Source organism: Carassius carassius, chromosome 28 (genome assembly GCF_963082965.1).
Source record: "Carassius carassius chromosome 28, fCarCar2.1, whole genome shotgun sequence".
In the NCBI taxonomy this organism is placed as follows: Eukaryota; Metazoa; Chordata; class Actinopteri; order Cypriniformes; family Cyprinidae; genus Carassius; species Carassius carassius.
This window is the reverse complement of record NC_081782.1, coordinates 31,365,445-31,389,159: the sequence shown is the minus strand read 5'-3', so window position 1 is coordinate 31,389,159 and position 23,715 is coordinate 31,365,445. Positions and strand designations below refer to the sequence as shown.

Sequence of the window (23,715 nt, the reverse complement as noted above, 5' to 3'; positions counted from 1 at the left end):
CTGAGTGACACATAATACTAACCTACTTTCTACTCTACTAAATATTAAATCACTATAGTAAGCATTTTCCTATTATGACTTTGGAAAGACCTGAGCTGTCTGTGCTGGTCTGATAATGGCCTGTGCTGGTTTTTGAGTAGAACTGGCCTACATGGCTTCTCTTACTCTGCACACTAAAAGTAAAAAAGTAATCATTACCTTTGCTGTTGGCTGACAGGTCAAAAGCCAACATTTACCCTTACAAGTGGGACACTATGAAATTTCCTTTAGTTGGCCTACCTTCCAAAATAGTCAGTTAGACTGACTTTCCTTTTCTCTCCTCTTCCAACCATTTTCTAGATGAGATAGAGACAGAGATAGACTTGAATTATGCATCATTAAACTAACATGGGTCGCATAATCTACCCAAGTCTTTACTTTGTCATAAGACATAAGATAACACATCACAAATGTTTGCTTTTTAAAAGGTATTTGCAGTGGGATAACCTCGTAATGGGTCATTACAATTTTTATCTAATTTAAATTTGTTGTTGGATAAACATTAAATGACAGTCAGTAGCAGATGCACAAATCCCAAAGCAGCCTTCTGATTTTATCCCAAATGCTGCATTTAATTAACACATAACGTTAACAGACTGTTTTATGCAAATATTCATCATGATGGCAATTTTAGTATTTTTTGTGTATTTGACTTTATGTCTGTGGCTTGTTAGCTACTTTAAACATAATTTCTGATCAATTTCTGATTCATGTATATGCTTCTTTATCAAGTTGAAATGTTTATAACTTCAAAAATCCTGTGCTGCTTGAATAACGTTATATTTCTGCCATATACGAAATCATGATGAGGCAAAGGCATCATAAATCAGCAACAGCATAACAGACTGTAATTACCGGTAGCTGTAATTAAACTAATTTCAAATACGTTTATTACCTGACTGCCTCAACGTGAAACCATCTTCCGTCGTCAATCGATGAACACTGTGCTCGCTCGCTGGCATCCTGCGAATGATGCTCGATAACGGCGTCGTCGGGGGCGGGGAACGACAGAATTCAAACAAAAATGCACCAATTACAACAAACGTTCGCGAGTTAAAAAAAACACTTGGGATACAGTTAAAGGGGACGCTAAAACAGGAGTAGATTAGGCACGTCTTAATCAGCAAAACAAGTGAGTATACGGAGGGTATACGCTAATATTGATCCTCAGAAGTTGTAATACGCAAACAGCCCTGGGGAAAAAGTAAGCATACGGAGTATACGTGCGTATGGCCCCGACTACACCACTGATCCTAGGAATACCAAAACAATGGCAGAGAAACAGCAAGCAAAATTCACAGTACCGGCCTATGCAGTTAGTGAAGGCAAACCAGGCAAAAAAAGGAAGACAGTAACAGTACAAGAAAAGGCAATGAACAAAAAGTCTTTGGATAAACAAAGAAATAAAACGTAAGTTAATATCGGCGTGGCTTTCCAGCGATGGCGAGAACTGAGGGAACTCAAGGGGCTGAAAAGTGACTCCTTGATGGCTTTATTTCTGCTGGACAGGTAAATCTTTCTTTTTGTATTTTGATCATACATATTTTTTTGTTTATTTTTTCATGAAGCATGTGTCATTAGCACACGTAGCTGCGTAATATAGCTAACATAAAATTACTTAGCGAGCCGTAGTAGAGGCTTTGGAAGGAGCCCAGAAGGGAGGGGGTGGAGTGAATGGAAATAATGAGCTGTCTTTAAAACAGTCGTGAGAGGTCTACAGACACTCGATATTTATACTTTCTTTTTCAGAGTACTTACATTTTAATTATGTATTGATATATAAATAAAGTTTAAACAAATTTGGAAAAAAAGTTTTTTATAAATTTTTTTATTTACCCTGCCTTTAATTAAACATCTCAATTTATCAGATGTAAAAAAACGATATAAATACTGTTCAGTTTCTTGCACAGACTGATCGTTTCGAGTCTCTACACATCAGGGTATCATCATGAGCCGCAGAGTCTAATTTGGTTTTGTTTGTGTATGTGTTTTGGACTCTCAAAGCCGTGATTCCCATCCACTGACATTATATGACTGACAGACTGCAACGGTTTGAGTTAAAAATCTCAGTTTGTGTTCTGCTGAAGAAACAAAGTCACCTGCGTCTTGGATGCCCTGAGGGTAAGCAGATAAACATCACATTTTCATTTTTGGGTGAACTATCCCTTTAAATTCTGTTTGTGTCCGTAAAACGAATCACTCCTGAAACTGAGATGTTTGACGGTGCACCTCTGACAGAGCATTCAGTTCAGTTTGAGCTTGGAAGACTGTTTGAAGCGTGCTCTCGCAGTGTGGCCATGTCAGCGTATAAGCATCTTTGGGACTGTTATTTGTGCTCGACTCATAAAGCTATCCAGAGTTGTTAAAGTGGGCAGATTTTTGATACAATTACTCTGGATTTCCCAAATAAAATATTTGGATTTATTTATATTTATTTTGTGCTTGTTCTTGTTTGTAAGGTCTGGCAACACAAATTGATCAAGGCCCATATGCTTGCATTGCACATACACAGGGAAAAACAACTGTTCATTTCAATATGCCATTAAATGTGGTTTTCACCACCTCTGAGTTTTGTGGGAGATAATCCGGATGTAGAATGTGGTTGTCACTCAGAACAAAATTAATCACAAAAAGGTGAATTGCCAACCGAGTTTAGTGTGTATGTGCCTATCCTCCTATAAACACAGCCCCAGTCTACATGAGAGAAACCTTTCTGAAAGCAGATTTTACACCACATGCACCGCAAACTGTAAACAACACAATTTGTGACTAATTGCTTTAAGACTGAGGTTCAGGCCTTGTAAAGCAGCACGTGTGAAACGCTCGACTCATTTCATAGTTAAACAGTTCAAAACGCTGGTGCACCTCAACATGTCCAGGTCACAGCTCCAAACTGAGTAACGTAGGATCAAAACTGTAATATTAGCTTCATGATAGTGCAGCACATTGTCCACATGATACTACTTTACATTACACTAATGATTGTGGATATTTAACATCGCAGGGTTTTTGTTACCTCTCCTAGATCCCCACCACTGCACATTTAGTATGTTTCCCTCATTAGACACACCAGATGAGTTACACCAAATAAATTCAGAATCCTCTACATATTTTTGACAAGCTCCTTCCTGTTTCACTAACATACAGTTTTGAATCCCACCATTTTTTATTTTTCCTGGTTTCTAGCACTCTGCTCATGTAATGTGCACATGATGGGATCGGACTGGAAGTGTAGGAGAAGATTTCCACTAAAGAAAGTTATTGAGAGAGAGGGTTAGGGCATAGCGAAGGGAGAGGAAGCAGAGACTTTTGACAAAATGCTATTTTCACAGCCATGAGCCAGAAACACATGTGGAAACAATCAGACATAAAACTCTTCCTGATAACATCATCGGAGCGCCGCGCCATGTTCCTCAGCGTCTCCAGCGCAGGGGTGAGGAGGCACACACACACACACTCACACACCCAGACACAAACAAAGAAACAGAGAGAAAGTAAAAGAGACTCTTAGATGCACTTTTGTAAAATATGTCAGAAACACAAGTATGTTCAGACTGTGGTACTCACTGAAATCTGCAGAGAACACTAGGTGATGTTTTATTAACACATTTTGGGAGGAGCACGCACAGATAAGTAACATCATCAGTAATTACACCATCTATCCAATCAGCTCAATAGAGAACCCCATAAATAATCAAGCAGCCCTATCTTCATTATCTCTAGTCTTTCAGGATCCCTCCACCACCGCGACCCGTTCCTTCTCCAGCACGAGGAGGAACACGCCAAACACCCATAACCTTTACTCTGCTCATTATATGAACAATAAAAACAGAGAAGCAGTGCAACTGCAGGCATTATGCAATGCTTCATATTGTCACAGCTGTTTCACATTGTTGTCTCAAAAACCACATCGCAAGTAAATGATATGTAACACTGTTTTTTTTTCTTTAAAGAAGACAACACTGGAGTTGTCTGTTATATTTAACACTGGACATGTATTAGTAAGTGTGTATTTTGTCCTAGCTTAAGCTCTGTCTCTTCAGTAAAGACACAATCTGCACACTCTCTTCTCAATCTTGGGATACTCTGACACACATGATATTATACTTCTCATGGATTCTGAAGACTTTCAAAACATCTTTGTGTCTGTTCTTAATGTGGTTTCCTCTAAGAAAAAGTCATTTCCACTTCATTTCATTTCCAGCATTTACTTTGTGGGTAAATTGATGAAATAAGGTTTTCACGTTATCTGTTTACAATAGACAGCTCTTTGTGTCTTTCATATTTAAGATGACATGTCAACAATTACTTTACATCGTAGTTGCTTGCAGAATGTTTCACAGCAGTTTTAAAGTGAAATGTCTTTGTCTGTCCCTAAACAGTGTGTTCAGTTTTCTCAGAAACAGTTAAATGAGGCGTTTTATTACATTGGTCATTTCACATCACATGTGCAGTTCTGTACCAAGTGAGCTAAAAAGCTAGTTTACTAACCTAGTGAAAAAATAAATATACTAAAATATATATATATATACAAAAAGCATATACACAAAAATACTCTGCAGTTGTACTTTTGGTGTACTAAACTGGTATACTTCAAGTGTGCTAAACTGGAACAACTGATTTAGTTCTTAATGCACTTTCATCTTGAGATATACTGAAGTATATTTGATTGTGCTGAAGTGAAACTACTGCGGGTAAACTTCAGTTACACTTTAAATATCCAGCATCTAAAGACTGATATTACTCAAAGATCATCAAATCCTCATCAAGAAATGACATTAAAACACATTTTATGCTTTATATAAAGAAATAAGCATTGTGCACAAGTAGTACTCTAAAATAAGTTTCATTCTATTCATATTTTCATCAGTTTATTACCTCTAGTGTTCATTTCGCCTGGAAACTGCAGTGAAATGTATATATAGCTAATGTTTTTTGCAAAATGAAGTTACAGATTTCCAGTGAGTCTGAGTTATTTCACAGTTTGAAGGAGAATGTTAATTTGTGGCATTTTATGTGTGTTTTAGTTCCCGATTCAGCCCCGGACAATGTGACAGCTGTGGTGAACGGAACAGAAGTGATCCTGAGATGGACAGAACCTCCTGGAAAGATGAACGGACATCTGCAGGGATACAGGATGGAGTACAGCGCACCTAACCTGGGACAGGTGACCCCCCCCCCACACACACACACACGCACACACACAGACACACACACACACACGCACACACACACACACACACACACACAGACACACACACACACACACACACACACACCACACACACACACACAGGCAGACACACACACACACACACACACACACACACACACTCACACACACACACACACACACACTCACACACACACACACACACTCTCACACACACTCACACACACACACACACACACACACAGACACACATACTCACACAGACACACACACACACACACACACACACACACTCACACCCCCACACACACACTTGCAGCAATATTTGCCTTTGTTTTTGGATTTCCATTCCTTAAAGGGACAATAAGTAACTTTTTAGGTATTTTATTATCTAAAATCAATATTTTTATTCATAAATATGCCCTCAATGGTGTACAAATACCTATGCCAATGTTTAAACTAATCCTCGAAAATGAAGAATTTATTATCTTTATATACATGGAACGGGTAGGTCGACGGAGGCTTCCATGTAGTTCCGCCATCTTGCAAAACTATAATAGCAGAGAGAGACAAAAAGTACTAAGCCAACGCGTTTCCACAACGCGTTTTCGGTCAGAGCCAGATACGCAGGTGCAGAGCAGTGAGAGGCGCTTGAAACTGCACCGGCAAGTTTAAAAGTCTGGATTGCATTCTTATTATGGACCATACATATGCCGCGCCACAGGAGAAGAAAACATCGTCGCCAAAACAAAGTGCTATTAGAAGACATCCTGTCAAAGCTTTTTGGTACATATCGCCTACCATAGATGCAACGCGCATTTGAAAAGCGAGGCGCTGGAGAGCAAAATTAGTTTGAATGCAAAATACAATTTCACCACTAGATGGGAGTAATTCCTACTTACAGTCCCTTTAATCTCTGCAAAATTACCAAGTGTATATTGTTTTATCATTTATTTTCTCTGTATAAGTAGTGTTTGATGTTGACCGGATTGCTTTATGATGGATTGTTCTGCGTGTATCCCGTGCAGCAGGTTGTGGTGGACACAGGTTTGGACACAGAGATGTTTGTCAATCTCTCAGTCCCCCTGTCGAACGTTTCCTTCAGAGTGTGTGCGTACACCGGAGCGGGACAGGGGCCCTGGACGCCCCTCCAAACCATCACGCTCGTTCCTGCAGGTGTGAAAGCAGGCAGACAGTCACCACATCTAAATTCTCACAGGTCAAACAGTTCCACTGAATGTTAACGCACTCTTTTCTTGCAATGTTTTGCAGAAACGGGGCAATCCAGAGGTGAGTGACACACACACACACACACACACACACACAAGTGTTTGTATACCTCTTTCTATTGCTTTTATATTGATCTAATTATATTTGTTCTAGCTTGATGCTTACCCTAAACCTAACCCTCACAGAAACCTCTATGTTTTATTTAAGATGTCAGGAAGACACAAAATGTAACTCATCTCAGACATTTCATCCCACAAAAATAGGACCCACAGAAGATACAGAAGTGAACTTTTCCTTTTAGTTCCCTTATTTAGAGTCCTTCTTTAAGTGTTGTTCTTTATTTTTCTGTCTGCTGTTGCTGTCTCAGAAAGAGGAAGAAAAAGACAAATGAGGTCACGAAAGGAACAGAAAGAAATGGAAGGAAATGAGTTGCAGGAGTTTTGTTGAGTGGGAGGCATGTGGAAAGATTTTAGGACGTTCTCTAGAAGAAACACACCCTGCTGTAAATGTGGACTGTCTTGCACTGAGGTCATTTTAATGAGCTAATTCAACCAATGACCAGCTGAACAAAACACATTCAGTCTCTAGACTCTGAACAGATCAAATATAAAGACACATCAGATATTGGTCTGGTGGGAATCAGTGTAGTGCAGTGGGATGCTATCATTCATCAAACCCAAGTTTAATTTGTCCTGGTGAAACTCCATAAAATGTTTAGGTGACGAGGGAGAAAAACCTGAGGTTCTCGACTTAGCTGTGGGGGACTAGCCAGAGAGATTAATATAATGCATATCTCCTGTATGTAGCATAAACTTTATTCAAGCTGTTCAACCACAGAAAGACAAACTTTTAGGATGCTCTTTGTGGTCTGCTAGATGCATCCGGTGAGACCCTCTTACACATTATTATTCCCTGAGCTCATTGCATTGCATTCTGGGATTGACTAGAGTGCAGTTCTGCCTCAGAATCTGTCTAACATGTATGTAATGCAGCAGAGTGTTGTGTCCTAACTCTTGAAATGAGGGATAATAATGAAAGTAAAGGAAACATGGAAAGGGCAAGACCTGAAGATGAGAACTGAAAACACAAGGGCAAGAACTACAAACTAAAAGACTATAAAGCAAAAACACAGGCAGGACATGCATTAGACTCAAGAGCCTTGAAATCCTAAGTTCACTCAGCTTCCAAACAGAGCTACACACTTCAGTGCTTGCATTTTTCCCCTTTCTTTTTTATAATCTCATTTAGACTGACACTCTTGACCTTTCTCTCTCTGCGTCTGTGTGAAGGTATGGCGAGTCCTCCGGCGTTCTCCTGGCACTGGTGGTACGTGGTCATGGCCATCACGGCCACTGTAGCTCTAACGGTGCTGCTGGCCGTCTACGTGACCCGGCTGAGGCGGAAGGAGACGCGCTTTGGGTGGGTGTAATGACCCACCAAAAACATAACTGAATAAAGAAATGATAAAATACTAAGAAGTACTGTTCCATGTGAAGAATATGTGGGCTCAAAGAGTTTGTTTTGTGTGTGTTGTTGTAAAGTGAGGCGTTTGAGCCCATGATGGAGAGCGGTGAACTCGTGGTGCGATACCGAGCTCGTCGAACATACAGCCGACGCACAGCAGAAGCCACACGTGAGTAACATGGGAACATTCGAGTCTTTACTTGCTCACACATGTATCTGTAACCAGATCAGGAACTCCTGCTTGAGAACTCATCCGAGGGAATACCATGGGAATTATTAATATTATTAATTCAAAGTTTGAAAATTTTACTTTCATGTTATTGTTTGATTGCTCAAATCAAAGTTCAACCATCAGCAATGGTGTCATGTTAAGATTAGCATACTAGTTTTAGCATTTGGCAGATACTTTTATCCAAAGTGACTTTCATTGCTTTCAATATACACGTTTACATTTGATCAGCTCTTTCCCATGACTTTGGTTTTGTCAATGCCATTGCTGTTCTGTCTGAACTACAGGAAAGTGTTACACTGCAGATTGGTATTTTAGATCCACATATTGTGCTCTTAATGCAAATAAACTGTTGTGTTGTATTGATTCTCACATCTAGCTTCATGACTGTCATGACAGCAGCGATTCACTTGCACAGACTGAAGACTAAAACCTAAACCTACCTTAAACTTTTAACCGGTCTTGCAAGTACTGCTATATGCACATAACTGTGATCACGATCGTGATGTGAGTTATATAATGGAGTTATATATATATTTAATGCTCTCAAGAGTGTATTTCATGACAGAAGATGAGCTTTCACTGTTGTTTGACAGAGCTGTGAAGGAAATGAGCGTGCACTCATAACCTGCTATCACATTTCACCTCAAGTCTGGTGGATTGGTCTCTGCCAGGGACAGTTTAACACCAATGTGCCTCAACACGCAGGAGCAACAAAACTGGATAGAGAGAGGGAAAAGTATACAGAGAAACAGAGACCAACAGATAACACATTCACATATTCATATTTTATGGCTGGTATTCGTAAACCTAATGGTTTTTTCTACAGTACAAACTTTATCTTCTATCCCCTTACCAAAACCCTATACCTACACATAACGTACTCGGTTACTAAACGTAACCTCGGTTCTCTCTAGAAGAGCGAACGAGTACTGCGTCTTAGCTAAGACGCTACGGGAAAAGTCTCTTTTCACGAAATACTGAAGCAAAAAATTATCCTTAATTTTGTATTTTTGTAAAGCGCATTTGCAGCAGTACACAGCCATAGGCGAGACGGCTCGTTCGCTCATTGGCTTGTTCTGCGGCAACTGCACAGCCTATCGAGCGTGGGCTGATGCAACATCAGACCAATAAGGGCGCTTTGCGCCCTTCTTGCCACTTCCCGCCGAAACGGGTGTGGCCCAACCTATAAAAGGAGCTCGAAAAGGCTGACTCACCTGATTTATTTCATCGCCGAAGCCGATGTAAAACGCCGTGCGCGCAGGGATCACACACCAATAAACCTGAAGCAACTCCCAGGATTTACAGTGCACAGTCACCTGAGGGACTCACAGAGAGTCCAGGACAGAAAAGGGAAAAAGCCCTCCGTCCTATATCTAGCAGCATCCGTAGATGCGGCAATATGACATCACAGAGCCGAGGCAAGGCCTGACCAATGTGGCAATGCGGGTCTTACGCAATACTGCCCATATAACAGTCGGCAGCGCATAGCGCCCGTGAACTCAGAATTCCCCTCAGGGCCCTGATTCGACTATACCGACAACAGCCTTGCTTGCAAGGCGGGGACCTCCAGGTTATAGAACCTGATAAATGTAGACGGCGAGGCCCAACCTGCCGCCATACATATATCCTGCAAGGAGATCCCAGTAGACCACACCCACGACGAGGCGACGCCTCTTGTGGAGTGTGATCTGACGCCCAACAGGCACTGAAGGCCCCTGGAAGCGTAAGCTAACGCTATGGCGTCAACTATCCATCTGGATAGAGTCTGTCTCAAAACAGCCATTCCCTTGGAACGTCCACCGAACGAGACAAACAGCTGCTCCGTCTGCCGAAAGGCAGCAGAGCGAGACACATAAGCTCGTAAACCCCTGACAGGGCAAAGAAGATTTGAGTCTCCATCCTCTCCTGACACCGGCAGGGCAGACAGGGCAATAACCTGAGCCCGAAACGGTGTGTTGAGGGATTTCGGCACATAACTGTGCCTAGGTTTGAGTATGACCCTTGAGTCATTGGGCCCAAACTCCAAGCACGACTGGCTCACCGAGAGCGTGTGCAAATCACCCACACGCTTCACAGAAGCGAGAGCCAACAAGAATACTGTCTTGAACGACAGATGCTGAAGGCTAACCGATTGGATAGGCTCAAAAAGGGGACCCTTCAAGGCCTCCAAAAAACGCCGCGAGGTCCCACATAGGGACTGACGGATGTCTGGGAGGATTCAGCCTCCTAGCTCCTCTGAGGAACCGGATGACTAAATCGTTCCTTCCTATTGACTGACCGGACGCCGTTTCAGAAAACGCCGCGATGGCCGCCACATAAACTTTGAGCGTGGATGGGGCTCTGCCCTTATCCAACAGCTCCTGTAGGAAGGAGAGGACCTCCGTCACCTCACAACTAAGGGGTGAATAACCTCGAGCTGTGCACCAGCTGGAGAACACCGACCACTTCGAGGCATACAGACGTCGTGTCGACGGAGCTCTAGCCTGAGTGATGGTATTTAGCACTCCCACTGCGAGATCAGCGGGTAACCGTTGAGCGCCCACACATGGAGGGACCACAACTCCGGTTGAGGGTGCCAAATCGAGCCCCTGGCCTGCGAGAGGAGGTCCCTCCTCAACGGTACCGGCCACGGGGCGACATCTGCTAACTACATCAAATCTGGGAACCATGGTTGATTCTTCCAAAGAGGTGCTACAAGCAGTATTGAACATCTCGTTTCTCTCACCCGTTCTATCACCTGCGGAAGGAGGGAGACGGGAGGGAACGCATAAAGCGGGCAGCACGGCCATCTCCGTGACAGCGCGCTTTCGTTCTTGGAAAACAACGGGGGGCAGTGAGCGTTTTCATGGGACGCAAAGAGGTCCACCTCCGCCATGCCAAATCTCTCCCACAACAGCCGGACTGTTTGCGGGTGTAGAGACCATTCGCCCGTAGGAACATTGCCTCTGGACAGCCTGTCTGGACCCAGATTCTGCAGTCCAGGCACATACACTGCTCTCAGCGAGCGCACGTTGCGCTTAGCCCAAACCAGGAGGCGTTCCGTCAGCCTGCACAGGTTTCGGGACCCGAGACCGCCCTGGCGATTTATGTAGGACACCACGGACATGTTGTCCGCACGGACTACGACGTGATGATCCTTGATATGGGGACAAAAGCGCGTCAGCGCGTTCTCCACTGCCAGCATTTCCAGGCAGTTGATAAGATGGAGCTTTTCCCATTCTGACCATAGGCCAAAGGACGGTCTGCCTTCGAGCAGCGCTCCCCATCCCGAAGTGGAGGCGTCCGTCGACACCATTTTCACACTCGGGGAAGTCCCCAGGCTTACACCTGATCGGTACCAGCCGTTCGCTGTCCAAGGTGCTAGAGCCGCAAAACAGCTCTGATCGACCTTGAAATGCAGCCGGCCAGACGCCCACGCTCTGCGCGGCACCCGAGCCTTCAGCCAGAACTGCAGGGGGCGCATGCGGAGCAGACCCAGCCGCAGAACTGGAGATGCTGAGGCCATGAGACCCAGCATCTTTTGACAGTGTTTGAGCGACACGGTCGTGCCGCAGCGGAAAGAACTCGCTGCGCGCTGAATGCCCATCACGCGCTGTGGTGACAGCCGCGCCGTCATGGAACACGAGTTCAGAACTATACCCAGAAACAGGATCGTCTGACTGGGGTTCAGCGAACTCTTTGCCCAATTGACACTGAGGCCGAGCTTCTCGAGGTGATCGAGTAAAAAGAACCAGCCAGTCGTCCAAATAATTCAGCACTCGTATGCCTCTGAGTCTGAGAGGAGCGAGCGCTGCATCCATGCACCTCGTAAACGTACGAGGAGCCACGGAGGTTTGTAAACTGGTATGCCTGGCCCTCGAAGGCGAATCAAATATCGCCTGTGGTTTGACGCTATCTATATTTGAAAATACGCGTCCCTCAGATCTATTGACATGAACCAGTCCCCTCTGCGAATCTGCGCGAGGAGTTTCCTGGTCGTAAGCATTTTGAAACTGCGTTTCATCAATGCCTTGTTCAGCTGTCTTAGATCCAGTATGGGTCTCTTGGGCACCAGAAAGTATCTGCTGTACAGCCCCCCCTCGCTTTGAGCTTGAGACACACGCTCTACAGCCCCTTTGCTCAACAGTTTTGATATTTCGGCCCGAAGTATGTGTGCTACTTCTGTTTTGACCGTAGTTTCGACGCGCGCTGAAAAGCGCGGAGGGCGTCGAAAAAAACTGTAGCGAGTAGCCTCTCTTTATAATGCCTAGCACCCAATCCGAAACCCCTGGAAGCGCTGACCATGCATCTGCATGAATGGCTAAGGGCTGGATGCGAAGCGCGCTCTGTTGACCGGGCAACGGCGGCGCTCGAGTGTGCTGCGCATTTGAGGCGGGGAGCGCGCTGATCACAGCGGGCAGATCGCTCCTCCTCGACCCCGTCCCGGCGCTTAACCGACTGGGGGAAGGCTGAGCAGGTCCCGGGGGACTCGATATGTCTGCGAGTGACTGTGGGCTGCATATGCCACTTTCAACTCGCTGTCTGCCTGTGCAGAGCGTACGTGCACGGGCCTCGTTTTTACAGAAGCCACGCGCCGTATGTGACATAGTGTATGTGGGCACTGGGGAGTGGGCACGTTTACTATGCGGCGCGCTCGACCGATCTGTGTCGATCTTATGTGAGCGAGCCCTGTGTGCAGGGCTGTGCTTACATGTGGAGATGGGCACTGAGGAGTGGGCATCGTCACTGCATTTATAGCACCATTGGCCGTGGCCAGATGAGCGTGCACGGGTTTTGTTTTTACAGAAACCACATGACGCGTGTGACATAGTAATTGTGGGCACTGAGGGGTGGGCACGCTTACTATGCAGCGTGCGCGATCGACTTGAGTCGCTTTTATGGGCGCAGGCCCTGTGTGCAGGGCTGTGCTTACATGTGGAGATGGGCACTGAGGAGTGGGCATCGTCACTACATTTATAGCACCATCGGCCGTCGCCGGACGAACATGCACGGGTTTTGTTTTTACAGAAACCACATGACGCGTGTGACATAGTGATTGTGGGCACTGAGGAGTGGGCACGTCTACTATGTAGTGCGCGTGATCGACTTGAGTCGCTTTTATGGGCGCGAGCCCTGTGTGAAGTGGGCATCGTCACTACATTTATAGCACCATCGGCCGTGGCCGGGACACTAGAAATTACACCCTTTTCGGGAAATATCTGGGTAACCGTGATAACGGTCTTCATGTGCAGGCAAGCGGGCAACCGTACAGGCTTGCGCATTGCAAAAAATGCTGAAACAGTCACAATCTCTGGAACTGAAACAGCGGCGCGCTTAGGTGAGAGCCCGGCCACAGCGGAACTCGTACACCGGCGCTTCGATGAAGCAGCCATCGCGCTAATATGGAGCGTTCCAAGCCTTCGCCACCTCTTCGTGAAGCTCAGGAAGAAATGAGGCGGGCTTTGAGAAGTACGCTCATAAGAAAGGGAAATCGAGATCGACTTCCTCGGACGACGCGCCGGCAAACAGCGGGCGCTGCCCACCGGGAAGCGATGCAGGGGGGGCCGGTGAAGCAGGGCGAACCGGCGAGCTCGGTTGAGCTGAAGACGGTTCCGGAATCCGCTGGAAGCGATGCTTTTACGGCGCCTCAGCGCAGCGGAGAATGCAGGCTCAGAGAAAAAAGGCCAGGCGAGTCCTCAGAGTCACCATGGCAACAGCTCGCAGTGGGGGCATCCGCCGTCAGCGAGCTCGAGCGCTGCATGATCTTCACCCAGGCAGGAGACACAGATGACGTACTGGTCTCCCTCGCTGAGTGGGGCTCTGACGAGCCGCAGGAAGGCATCTTAAAAAAGACTATATATATAAATAACGGTCTTCGTGTGCAGGCAAGCGGGCAACCGTACAGGCTTGCGCATTGCAAAAAACACTGAAACAGTCACAATCTCTGGAACTGAAACAGCGGCGCGCTTAGGTGAGAGCCCGGCCACAGCGGAACTCGTACACCGGCGCTTCGATGAAGCAGCCATCGTGTGTAGTGCCAACGCAGCGTCATGCAGCATGCGTAGATGGCTTTCCTAGGATGGCTTTGGGGCTCCCGGCCTCACCGTAATCCTCTGCCGCGGTCCCCGCGGCGCGGGGCGACGGCCGGTAGAGCGAGAACGGGGGTCTCGAGCTGCGTTGCTGAAGCTGTTGTGATAACGGCTTTTGTGTGCAGGGAAGCGGGCAACTGTGCAGGCTTGCGCATTGTAGAAAACGCTGAGACAGTCACAATTCCTGGAACTGAAACAGCGGCGCGCTTGGGTGAGAGCTCGGCCACAGCGGAACTCATACACCTGCGCTTCGATGAAGCAGCCATCGTTAGTAGTGCCGACGCAGCGTCACACAGCAGGCTTTAGATGGCAACACCGCTTTTGCCGCCGTCCAGCAGAGGGCGGACAAAGGTGCGTCGCTATCGCCTGAACCGGCGAGCTCGGTTGAGCTGAAGACGGTTCCGGAATCCGCTGGAAGCGATGCTTTTACGGCGCCTCAGCGCAGCGGAGAATGTAGGCTCAGAGAAAAAGGCCAGGCGAGTCCTCAGAGTCACCATGGCAACAGCTCGCAGTGGGGGCATCTGCCGTCAGCGAGCGCGAGCGCTGCATGATCTTCACCCAGGCAGGAGACACAGATGACGTACCGGTCTCCCTCGCTGAGTGGGGCTCTGACGAGCCGCAGGAAGGCATCTTAAAAAAGACGCGAGCTCTTTTACGAGTGTGTGTCGCAGGGCGAACACACACACACACATAAAGAACAGCTTGGATATAACAGAATTGAAAGGATATAGGCGCCGGATAGCGCAGCAGGAACGGCAGTGGAAGGCGGCGATGCCAGCAGCTTCAGAATGGCTCGTCCTGCTGATGTGCTTTCTCAGACGGCGCTTGCTTCCTCCGTGATCCAGCGATGCGTGAGCTTCGCTGAAGAGATGAAAAATCAGGTGAGTCAGCCTTTTCGAGCTCCTTTTATAGGTTGGGCCACACCCGTTTCGGCGGGAAGTGGCAAGAAGGGCGCGAAGCACTGTTATTGGTCTGATGTTGCAGCAGCACGCGCTCGATAGGCTGTGCAGTTGCCGCAGAACAAGCCAATGAGCGAACGAGCCGTCTCGCCTATGGCTGTGTACTGCTGCAAATGCGCTTTACAAAAATACAAAATTAAGGATAATTTTTTGCTTCAGTATTTCGTGAAAAGAGACTTTTCCCGTAGCGTCTTAGCTAAGACGCAGTACGAGAGAGCTCTCGTAAGAGAACTCTCACACAAAACAACAGCCATTTTTACATTCTCAATACACTTCATTCTATATGATTCATAAGCTTGTTTCCTCATGGGACCAACATGCACTGGTGTTACTATCCTTGAGGGGACAAAAGGTACACATGCACACCCACACACACGCACACACACACACACACACACACACACACACTCTCACACACACACACACACACACACACACTCACCCACACACACACTCACACACACACGTCCTGTGATTCTTGCTGGTGTAGATTCTTGTAGAAATCATCATAAAGTCACACCTGATAGTAATAAACCTCAGCAAACAGATGCACATACTGTACATGCCACACACACTCATTACACAACACTTTGGTAATATGCCGGTGTTACTGGTTGTAAACAGCATGTATTATAATATTGTCCCTATTCTTATACACCGTGCTATTGCTTTAGCATCTGCATTACTATTACTCAACAAACTCCAAAACTTATCAAGTCATCACATTTATTTCTATAACACTTTATAAAATAGCTTCACAGTGATAAACAGCAAAGTAAAGAAACCAATTATGGAAACGCAACTGTGGAGATTCTGTTCAGATTCTGCTCTAAAGACAGCAGAGATATTATTCAGCTCAAGTCAGTTCAGATCAATGACAGTGTGAGGTCAATCGATCAGCTGTAGTTATTCATCTTTAGTCGGTTCATTGTTGATTCAGTTCAGTTCAATAACAGTGTTGATGCTGCAAGATGTGATTGAGCTGTAAAGCAGCACTACAGAAGACAGCAATGCCTTACAGAAAGAAAATCACACACTAAAATCATGTTAACAAAAACTGTGAGTGTTTTAATGCAATTTTTTTTTTTTTTTTTTTTCTCATTTACATCCATTGGAAGTTCATCAATATAACCTCAGTTTTATGGGAGGGACAACTAAAAATAAATTGTTGTCATAATGAACATTATGCCATTAATGCAGTTGAGCTTAACATGCTCTGAACCTAGACATCCATCCAAGTGCATTTGATTAGTGTTTCCCCATCTTTGATACATGATCTGCCCATGACCTGAGAATTAGTTCAGAGGAAAGCAGTCGTGTGTAATGCTGGACTCCAGTGGATACAAATCTTGACTGTAAAACTCATGCATGAGCTGAATCACTGAATCAAAGCAAGGTCTGCATTGCATTCGGTTTCTGATCCAGAACATTCCAGTGAAGCTGACATTGTCTGTTGTGTCATGACAGTCATGATAGCGTAAGCCTGGTTTTGAGCAGTAGTAAAGGGTGGAGGCTTTATGTCATCTGGACAAGCTCCATTGCAATCCATTTTTCAGTTTTTTCAGTCTCTATCCCAACTCTCTCGATTCCCATCTGGGTTCAGTTTAAAGGGCAAAACAATCTTGCAACAATTTTAAATCATGCTTCAGGAGAATCAGTGGCATTCTTCAGATACAGGCTATTGGGAAAGCTAGTTCATCTAATCTTGTCAAATATAAAGAGCAGCTTGTGTCACTATCGTCACAGTTCTTCAGTCTTAGTTCGGAAATCGAGTTTACTGAGCTCACTATTTTGGACTCTAGGCCAAATTGGTTCACTTTCATCACACTTGAGATTATATTCATGTTAAATTAACAAAACTCATGAACAAATGTGCTACTTCTGTATTGGCATGTGTTTCAGAATGAAACTGGATCTTGAATTAGGAAAACTCAAGGGCACGTCCTCTTCTTTATTATCCACACATATGTCAAGTTAGAGTTATCAAGTTTTTATGAATTCAGACCACCAGAATATTGTCTCATTATTATTATTTTGTTTGCTATTATTATTAGAATATTATTAAGCAAGAGCCTTTTTTCACATGGAAATTCTCTGTGAGTGAAATTGATTCTCATAAAAGAAATTTGACTTTCATTATTTTCAAAGGACCTCTGATTTTGTCATCTGAATACAAATAAAACTGACTGTTTAGATCTCATGTACATAACATGATAAGCAGGTTCTTGTAAATGAAATAAAGCGAGTGTAAACAGAAATCATTGTGTATTCAGCAGATATCACTGACTTTGGCTGATTGTGTCACTTGATGATCGTATTACAGTACAGAGAGGAAACAGCATTATATCAATGCCAAAATCAGGTTTCTCTCTAAAGAATACATTGTTTTTTCACATGTTGTTGAAAACACCCAAAGAGGCTCTGAAATCTGATGTTGTGTTTCCTCAGTGAACTCTCTGGGGATCAGCGATGAGCTCAAGCAAAAGCTACAGGACGTGATGGTGGACAGACACAGGCTAACGCTGGGAAAAACACTCGGGGAAGGTGAGCCGCAGGGATCAGTGTGCTGTACTGTCTGGACTGACCATCTGATTGTAACGTGTGTGTGTGTGTGTGTGTGTGCAGGTGAGTTCGGCTCGGTCATGGAGGGTTCACTCACTCAGGAGGACTCTGTGCTCAAAGTGGCAGTGAAGACCATGAAAAGTGAGTCAAAAGCGACTCTCTGAAAACACCTGTGATCATTTCCATCAGACTAACCTCGTCCTCCTGCTGTGTATTGCTCAGTTGCTATCTGCACTCGCACTGAAATGGAAGATTTCCTGAGAGAGGCGGCATGCATGAAGGAGTTCGATCATCAGAACGTCATGCGGCTTCTAGGTAAGTCTCCTGAAAAAAAAAAAAAACTGCAAGAAAGTTTTACTTACAGTAACATGGGCTTCTCCATCTTGTCAAATACAGTAACAGAGGCTGGTCACATGGTCCTATTGGCAATCAACTATCTTCAGCATTATAGGTCAAATTAGTTCAGCTTAGTTGCTCTGAAAACACATAAAGACAGAATATAAATACATATAGAATTAATAAGCCATATTCTACCTCGTTTTAATTAGCCCCTTTACGTGCAAGCATCGCTGACGGCCCCAGTTTATTATTGTTTCACTTTCACAGCACGTTAAACATCACTCTCTTACTTGATCTGGACAAACTGTGCATCAATTAACAGTTTAAAAAAAAAAAAAAAAAAAAAAAAAAACAACAAAAAGTGAAGTGAAGTGAAGTGACATTCAGCCAAGTATGGTGACCCATACTCAGAATTTGTGCTCTGCATTTAATCCATCCGAAATGCACACACACAGAGCAGTGAACACACACACACACACACTGTGAACACACACCTGGAGCAGTGGGCAGCCATTTATGCTGCGGCGCCCGGGGAGCAGTTGGGGGTTCGATGCCTTGCTCAAGGGCACCTAAGTCGTGGTATTGAAGGTGGAGAGAGAACTGTACATGCACTCCCCCCACCCACAATTCCTGCCGGCCCGGGACTCGAACTCACAACCTTTCGATTGGGAGTCCGACTCTCTAACCATTAGGCCACGACTTCCCTCTAGTTTCGATATTTGACCAATATTTTACAGTTATTTAGTAATTTATGTCAGGAGTGCAAAATAATAAATCCGTATTTTGCCATATTTTGAATAGAAATTCACCACTCATTCATATTCAGTCACATCTGCAGCGTTTTATTTGTGTTTACATAGACTCACTGAACAGCGTCAATAAGGATTTATAGACCAAAGATGCATATCCGTGTAGATATATGGATATATTTACTTATGTTTACTTAATATTTCTTCAGACAGAATCGTCATTTCTATTTATTTTCCACTGATTTACGCGATCTGATGATAAACAGCCTCTCCCAGCGATCTCTGTGTGTGTGTGCAGAGCTGGGAGCTCGTGTGTGTGTCAGTCAGACTCCGATTGGTCCTTCTGGTTTTCAATCTTAGAGTGTCATAACCGGACACCGCCACATCATGTCACATGCTTCTTGTACACTTCCTGGTTCATATCTTACCATAACACCGAAACACCTCTGTACACACGAAATATCCGAATAATAAACCCGCGATTACGATAGTAAAGCTTGGTATGAGCTTTTCTTGAGATCTGGGGCGTTTTTTATAAAAAAAATCGAAAATGTACATCTGAAATGCTAACTTGTGCAGCGATGTAAAATGCTATAAATAGCATATTTTTACAACAGTAAACGACCAAATTCCACCCCTGATCGCTAAAGGAAGTTATTATAAACACTCGATCGGGGTTTAAAGTGAGTTTTGAGTAAAAGTGTACTAATAATTTCATAAATTGTCGGATGTAGCTTGATGCTAACGTTAGCTCTAATGCTACTAATAGCAGGTGCATTTCTTCATAATGCATTTCTGTCACAATAATTTTTATAGTAAGACTTTTGATAAATAAGGGCTAAATGCATACTGACATTAAAGCGAGATTGCAGCTTTGTGTCTTTGTAAAGCCTGAAAAACCACAATAAAGGCTAATAGAGGTGTAATAAAAGCAAAAGAATATTGATAAAAGAATAATGCGGATAATGTGTCATACCTGGCGGAGGTGTGAAAGACTCGTTTGGTGAGAACAATAGAAACACGGATGGGGGAGTTTTCAAAGCCAACACACATATAGAAAACACAGGAGAGTTTACATGTGAGATCTTACAGAGATGACAAGTGCCATAAATCAATCAGATTAGTCTTCTCTAAAAACACACATGACATGGCCTTAGAAAATATTTAATAAAATTCACAGTTTTATAGATCAGATTATGAAATTTCTAATGAAGTTTTGAAAGACTTGTGGCTTTAGCTACACTGTATTTCAAAACTCATATTACATATAACTCATATTACTCATAAATTCATTTACAGGGAAGTCGTGGCCTAATGGTTAGAGAGTCGGACTCCCAATCGAAAGGTTGTGAGTTCGAGTCCCGGGCCGGCAGGAATTGTGGGTGGGGGGAGTGCATGTACAGTTCTCTCTCCACCTTCAATACCACGACTTAGGTGCCCTTGAGCAAGGCATCGAACCCCCAACTGCTCCCCGGGCGCCGCAGCATAAATGATGAACACTGCTCCAGGTGTGTGCTCACAGTGTGTGTGTGTGTGTTCACTGCTCTGTGTGTGTGCATTTCGGATGGGTTAAATGCAGAGCACAAATTCTGAGTATGGGTCACCATACTTGGCTGAATTTCACTTCACTTCACTTTAATATCATACATCAACAATTTTTGAAATATGTTTTTAATATTTTTATTTTTGTTTTTATATTTGAGCTTATATATCTCTATTATCGTAACAGTCTGTGTGATTCTGATTCCTGAACAGTAAACTTTGAAGTGTCAGCTTTGTGAACAAATGTTGATTATGTATCTAGTCAGAAAGAATCATGAGCAGAAACCTTTTTATTTTGGGTATGTCATTTCTGTCTCCATGCCAAAAATGGGGGGTGACTGGTAAGGGGTTTTAAAGAAATAAAGATACGAAAGATGTGGCAGACTTGAATGAGCTCAGAATAAATAAAAAAACCTTCAGCATGATTATATTTTCAGAGTAAAATAGAATATTCAGTAAGAAATACTTGATTGAGTAATTAGACTTGCACTACTGACACTGAATGGTTGATATTATTTTCCCCTGTCATTACGGAGATCTGGAAAGTGATCACTGTACTGTATTATTTATTTACTGTACACTAGTGAATCCTTCTGAAGACACGTGTCAGTCTGGTTCTGGTGTGTTCAGGCAGGATGAGAGTGATGGACTGTGTGTTGTGTGACAGGTGTGTGTCTGCAGACGGTGGAGAGTGAAGGCTATCCGTCTCCTGTGGTCATTCTTCCCTACATGAAGCACGGTGACCTCCACAGCTACCTGCTGTACTCCAGACTCGGAGACGCACCTGTGGTGAGGGAAACACTGGACACAAGAGAGAGACAGATCTGGAGCGCTAGAAATAAACAGCAGATATGGCAAATCCCATTAAGACATAGATCAGAAAAGTGATTCAGCATTGATTAACACTAAAAGAGTGTCAGTTTCCTTATAAAACAATAGTTCACCCAGAAATGAAAGGACTGTTGTTTCAGAAAAGATGTTCATGGTCATGCTGCTCTTTTTCATAAAATGAAAGCAATATAAAAATATTCATACTAACCAACTAACTAAATTAATATGTTGGAACCACATGAATGTTAGTAAATTTAGATTTTGGGTGAACAATTCCTTTGAATAATAATACATTTATCTCAAAACAAAACAAAAATCTAAATCTAAAAATAAATGGGGAAAAAGTTAAATATTTGGGGTTTTATGCACAGATTTGAAAGAATGGCTCATACAGACACAGATTGTCCTCTCTGGCACCAGCATTACAAACATTACACCAGCCCTGATTAATGTGAGCACTGTAAAGGAAAGCAAGGTTGTGAATGATTCTGTCGAGATCTAATTGATGACTGGTTTGTTTTGTGGTTAGATGCACATCCTCATGGTCAGAGATGTGAAACTCCTTTGTAATCAAAAATGAAGTTCCTCTAAATCACAGACATCAGGCAGATTCTCAATAAACAGATTGCATTCTCTGAGGAACGTGTTGAACTGCAGAAGTGTTTTTAAAGCCCACTGCTCTATGATTTATGTTATTGTCAGTGCATGCATGTGGTCGGAGCAGAATATGGGAAAGTCTCTGGCACCACCTACCTGTCAAAGCAAGGAAAAAAACATCCTCTGACAAATATTACATTACACTGAAATATGCATTCGCTTTGTACAGCTGTTTGATGACCAAATTAATTGATGGTTTAAATATCTAGAATCTCTCTGTCTGTTTTGTGTAGTATCTGCCCTCTCAGATGCTGGTGAAGTTCATGACAGATATCGCCAGAGGAATGGAGTACCTGAGTGGAAAAAACTTCATCCACAGAGACCTGGCCGCTCGAAACTGCATGTGAGTGTTGATGGGAAACAAACCCTGCTCATATGCTTCGCACGCTGCTACTTACTACAGACATCGACATATAATATATTGATTGAGTGTTGTATTTGATAACCAGGTTAAATGAGAACATGAATGTGTGCGTGGCGGACTTTGGCTTGTCTAAGAAGATCTATAATGGAGACTACTACAGACAAGGACGCATCTCTAAGATGCCTGTCAAGTGGATTGCCATCGAGAGTCTGGCGGACAGAGTGTACACCACTAAGAGTGACGTGGTAAGACGTCCTGGATTTGATAAACACAACAAAGAACCGATTCGGAGCATTCCAGAGCTTGAACAAGCGTAGCAGTGGATGTGTTTCTGATCCTTGTTCACACTAGAGCAAGTCAAGTCACCTTTATTTATATAGCGCTTTTAACTATACAGATTGTGTCAAAGCAACTGAACAACATTAAATAGGAAAAAAGGCAGTTCATCATTGAATTCAGTGATGTTATCATCCAGCTCAGTTCAGTTTATCAAGGCGATGATGCCTGGTCTTATGGAGAATGATACATCGGTGCACATTATTCCAAAGATAACTAAATGTAATAACTTGCTACACCACTGATTGTTGATTTACATCTACTGCTCTTGCTCAGCATTCATGTTGTTCATGAAGGTGTATCTGTCTGTCCTGCAGTGGTCATTTGGAGTGACAATGTGGGAGATCGCGACTCGAGGTCAGACACCGTACCCTGGAGTGGAAAACAGTGAAATCTATGATTATCTGAGGCAGGGCAACCGTCTGAAACAGCCTCCAGACTGCCTGGATAGTATGTAAGTATGCCTTTCAAAAACCAATTCAGCTTTTCACACTGTGCTTAGACCTGGTTTAACATGTATTTATCCTCTGGTTAACACTACTTTCAACCAAGACATGAGCATTGCTTTAAAGGAATTAGCACTGCTGAGCTATGAATACAGAAGGAACCAATGCAGTTCTAGGATCAAAAAACTTTGCCTGTGTATGATTGATATGTCACCACAAAGGCTTTGGTCATTTAATTGATACTGCAGTTATAAATAAACAGTGTATGAAGCAGAAAGTTATTAATATTAATTTACATCTTGTGGCTATAGCGACTTGCATCATAATCTGAAAACCACGCCCACATGGTTTGGAGGACAATCCAACGCTCTCCATTGACTTTGTATTGCAGGAAAGAATGTTAAAGAATAATTAAGAATGTTATTGATAATATTGCTCCTGTGAAAAAGCACAGACAAAAAGCACAAAAAGCACTCTGGAGAAAACAGCAGCAGTACAGAGTATGAAAAGACAATGCAGAAAAGCTGAGCGGATGTGGTGGCAGACAAAACTTGAAATTCACTATAGCATTTACAAAGACAACCTTCATGCTTTCAATGTGAAACTAGGCAAACTTTCTTCTCAAACCTTATTGACAGCAAATTTAACAAGACTCGTACTCTTTTTGCCACTGTTGAGAGACTGACAACCCCCCCCCCCCTCCCCCCCAAGTCAGATTCCCAGT

The 23,715-nt window shown here is 43.8% G+C and overlaps 1 protein-coding gene across 1 annotated transcript in view; it reads left to right on the top strand.

Moving 5' to 3' along the window:
- Positions 1-23,715, top strand: part of LOC132108330 (tyrosine-protein kinase receptor UFO-like) — a 55,037-nt gene that overhangs the window by 25,296 nt on the left and 6,026 nt on the right. The window contains exons 8-19 of the mRNA XM_059515034.1: positions 5,067-5,206; positions 6,241-6,388; positions 6,485-6,502; positions 7,732-7,861; positions 7,984-8,075; positions 17,614-17,709; positions 17,791-17,868; positions 17,950-18,042; positions 21,025-21,146; positions 22,079-22,188; positions 22,295-22,454; positions 22,863-22,999. Of these exons, the coding sequence (XP_059371017.1) occupies positions 5,067-5,206; positions 6,241-6,388; positions 6,485-6,502; positions 7,732-7,861; positions 7,984-8,075; positions 17,614-17,709; positions 17,791-17,868; positions 17,950-18,042; positions 21,025-21,146; positions 22,079-22,188; positions 22,295-22,454; positions 22,863-22,999 (1,324 nt within the window). The remainder of the gene's footprint in view (positions 1-5,066; positions 5,207-6,240; positions 6,389-6,484; positions 6,503-7,731; positions 7,862-7,983; positions 8,076-17,613; positions 17,710-17,790; positions 17,869-17,949; positions 18,043-21,024; positions 21,147-22,078; positions 22,189-22,294; positions 22,455-22,862; positions 23,000-23,715) is intronic.